The sequence below is a fragment of the Pundamilia nyererei genome, unplaced genomic scaffold (genome assembly GCF_000239375.1).
Source record: "Pundamilia nyererei isolate P.nyererei 1_Seehausen unplaced genomic scaffold, PunNye1.0 scaffold02168, whole genome shotgun sequence".
NCBI lineage: Eukaryota > Metazoa > Chordata > Actinopteri > Cichliformes > Cichlidae > Pundamilia > Pundamilia nyererei.
In genome coordinates, this window is record NW_005189569.1 from 2,903 (window position 1) to 6,767 (window position 3,865).

The window sequence follows — 3,865 nt, forward strand, 5'->3', positions numbered from 1 at the left end:
ACACACACACACACACACACACACACACACACACAGTGATAACGTGCTTATTGTGTGTAAGCTGGCAGCTGACTGGTGGATTTCTCTGTGCAACCTCCTGCTACTGGAACACAAACCTGCAGGTCAAAGGTCAAACTTGCTGCTGCCACAAGCTGTGTGACTTACTGACAGTTAATAGGGGACAGCCTCAAATTGTACATGACCTTTGACCACACTGGGTGGGTTTGGGGGGGGGGGGTCTTACCAGAGAAATTCCTGGTGGCCAACATGGTGGTGAGAATGGCTCCCTGAAGGAAAGAAGGGATAAAAATAAAAGCACAGAAAATTATGACAGAATTTATTTCTGATTTTCTAAAAATGATTATTATGTGAAGTTAAAACAGATTAACTTCAACATTTCCTTTAAAACAACAAAGAGTCAAAAGCAGCCGTGACCACAAATCTGAGCTTTGGAAACTTTTTTCCTCCGTGGTCACTAAAAACACTAAAACTTCATGGTTTTATTTTGAAAGTCCACCTTCAGTTTCCTCCTGGCGTTGAACTTTTTCAGACACTCAACCGTTTCCTGTCTGTGCATGCAGGACGCCACTGTGGATCGGTGCTGGGAGGAAGAAGAACATCATCATCATCGTGAGGAGCAGAGCAGGACAGAGAACAAGGTCAAAGGTCAAAGGTGAGAGGGTCTCACAGAGATCCAGGGGTGTTTGAGCGCCTCGGCAGCTGTGATGCGTTTGGCCGGGTTGATGGTCAGCATCTTATTGATGAGATCTTTGGCTTCAGGAGTCACCGTGTCCCACTCCGGGGAAGGAAACTAAGAAGCAAGGACACAGGGAGAGGAGGCAAGGAGAGGACGAGTTTAAATTAGAACAACTGTAATAACAAAGGTGTTAAAGCCCCGCCCACAATGGTTAAACTGTCAATAAAGTACAGGTGAACAGTCGTGATGTCATGTGACCTACATCATAGGCGCCAGCTTTGATCTGCTGGTACAGACGATGCTGGTCTTCATCCCAGAATGGAGGATAACCGACCAATAGGATGTAGAGAATCACACCTGAGACAGAAGACCATAAAAAATTAAATAAATACACCTGACAAAAATAAAATGCAATAAAATATAAAAAAAAATCCACAGACAGACAGAAAAATCATAAAAGCTAAAAAAAAACTGGAAGAAGGAATGAATGTGAAAGATAAAAGAGACAAACATGTCCTCAGAGACTGAAAGTAAAGAAAGTAAAACACTAAACGTGAAAACAACACCCTGGACATGAACCCCGAGTAAAAAATAAACAAACTGCACATGAGTGGAGGAAACATAAAGAAAGAAGAAACAGGAAGTAGAGACTCACCACAGGCCCAGAGGTCGACTGCTTTCCCGTATGGGTCCTTCCTGAGGACCTCTGGAGACAGATAACCTGGAGTCCCCGCAAAGCCTGAAAACAAACACATGTTTACACACAGTTGCTGTTTTGGAAGACCCTTGTTTATGTGACAAAGCGGCACAAATAAAAAATTTAGATTAATGAAGACCATCATCATCACCACCATCACCACAGTCACCATCATCATCGTCCCCATCACTATCATCATCACCACAGTCACCATCATCATCGTCACCATCACCATCACCACCATCACCACAGTCACCATCATCATCACCACAGTCACCATCATCATCGTCACCATCACCACAGTCACCATCATCATCGTCACCATCACCATCATCATCACCACCATCACCACAGTCACCATCATCATCACCACAGTCACCATCATCATCATCGTCACCATCACCACAGTCACCATCATCATCGTCACCATCACTATCATCATCGTCACCATCACTATCATCATCGTCACCATCACTATCATCATCATCATCTTCATCACCATCACCATTATCAACACAATCATCACCATCATCATCATCACCATCACTTGGTGCTCTTACCGAACCATGCCTGCTGGTCTCCTTCCACCTCGATGGCGAGGCCAAAGTCGGCGAGTTTCACCGCCGCTCCTTTGGACTTGGAGGCCAGGAGGAGGTTCTCAGGCTGCAGACACAACAGACATGCTAACACGCTAACTCTAACCGCACTGGTTTGCACGAAAGGTGCTAAGGATGCTAACAGGACCGTTAGAGGACTTGGAGCCTGTCTCAATATGCGTACTTGTGCGTATAGTACTGTTCCAATTCAAGTACGCATCAGGCCAAGAACGCCAAAAAATCCCGGATGTGTTCCCGTCCGCCCGTTTTATTGAGCATGCATCAGTGGTGACTTGTGTAGACTTGGTACAAAACCCAATGGCGGCAATGGTGGACGAGCGTGGCTGAAAACTTTTAAATATTTCTGGGTCACAAAATAAACGTTTAAGTTATTTTCAAGCGAGAATGTAGCTGTGTAAGCTTCAAATATCTGCTCGGTTTATCAACATATCGCATATCTCCAAACGTGCTCCGACGTTTTCGGAGACGTCCGTCACCCGCCAGCTCCATAGCACACAGCGAGGTCGAGGATCACTAGAGCCGGCGACAACAGCGGACTCCTGGCACATCTTTTTGAACCCCCCGCGGTCTTCCGCTACTGAGGTTAAACATGATATATAAGTCACTTAGATCACTTCGAAATGTTAATGTTTGGTTTATTTCAGTGTTTTATTTGTTCCTGAGTAAATCGGTTTGGCTGAGACTAAAGATTAAAGCTTCATAACATATTAATATCAGTTAAATTAAGAGGCGACAGCAGTAAAAACTCTGGACCTGTGACATCATCAAGTACGCTGGTGTTCCAATTGTGCAAATCGCGAGTCCGTGCTCGTCGAGTACACGAGCACGGACTCGCGTACTTGAGTCTTGACAAAGAGTCTTGGTTTCATTGGTTTCTTCCCGTCTTTCATCAGAGACCAGCAGCTCTGGGCTCAATTCACCCGTTTGCTGTAATCAGCTGTTCATGGTTTGATGAGCAGCTGATTACTGTTGTGTGTAACGCTGGTGTGTTGTTTGTCATGAAAACACTGTGTTTGTGTGGGCGGCTGTTAAATCATCACACGTGCTATATTTCAGGCTTAACAAGCCAGACCTCGTTCAAATAATCGATTTTCCTGCTGCTGGTTATGAGCAGGTTATTAACAGAACTCGGCGGTCAGACAGCCAATAGGATCCCAGACAGTACTGTGGCAGTAAAGATGTCCCTCCCCCACTGGCCCCAGCGGCCAATCATGTCGCTGCACAGAACTGCGGTTCAGGACACGTGGAGCTGTCAGAGATTATGTCACCTGACGTGTCGGGTACCTTTAGGTCTCTGTGGACCACGCCCATCTGATGACAATGTAGCACCGCCTCCAAAATCTGCTGGATACAGTGACTGTTCAGAAAGAGGTCAGAGGTCAGAGGTCAGAGGTCAGCAGCAGATTCAGCACAGAAGCAGAAGAAGTCTGAAGAGTGCGTCTCTTACCTGGCATCAGCTTCACTGTAGTATTCTCTCGCTACGATGTCTTCAAACAGCTCTCCACCTGTCACACTGACACACACAGACACACAACGTCATGAGACACACAACACAAAACGTCAGGAAATTAAACAAACCCTGAGACACACACACACACAATGTCAGGAAACTACACAACCCTGAGAATCAGAAACACACAACGTCAAGAAACTACACAACCATGAGACACACAAACACACAACGTCAGGCAATTACACAACCCTGAGACACAAACACACAACGTCAGGCAATTACACAACAATGAGACACACAACATAAAACGTCAGGAAATTACACAACCCTGAGACACACAAACACACAACATCAGGAAATTACACAACCATGAGACACACACACAACGTCAGGAAATTACA

At 45.5% G+C, this 3,865-nt stretch overlaps 1 protein-coding gene across 1 annotated transcript in view; it reads right to left on the reverse strand.

The window, feature by feature from the left end:
• LOC102211114 (calcium/calmodulin-dependent protein kinase type II subunit alpha-like) overlaps positions 1–3,543 on the reverse strand; it is a 5,259-nt gene extending 1,716 nt beyond the window's left edge. The window contains exons 1-8 of the mRNA XM_005755620.2: positions 3,459–3,543; positions 3,296–3,368; positions 1,955–2,057; positions 1,353–1,436; positions 960–1,054; positions 689–811; positions 518–601; positions 245–287 (exon numbers count right to left, since the gene is read on the reverse strand). Of these exons, the coding sequence (XP_005755677.2) occupies positions 245–287; positions 518–601; positions 689–811; positions 960–1,054; positions 1,353–1,436; positions 1,955–2,057; positions 3,296–3,322 (559 nt within the window). The 5' untranslated portion in view covers positions 3,323–3,368; positions 3,459–3,543. The remainder of the gene's footprint in view (positions 1–244; positions 288–517; positions 602–688; positions 812–959; positions 1,055–1,352; positions 1,437–1,954; positions 2,058–3,295; positions 3,369–3,458) is intronic.
• Between the last annotated feature and the right edge of the window lie 322 nt (positions 3,544–3,865).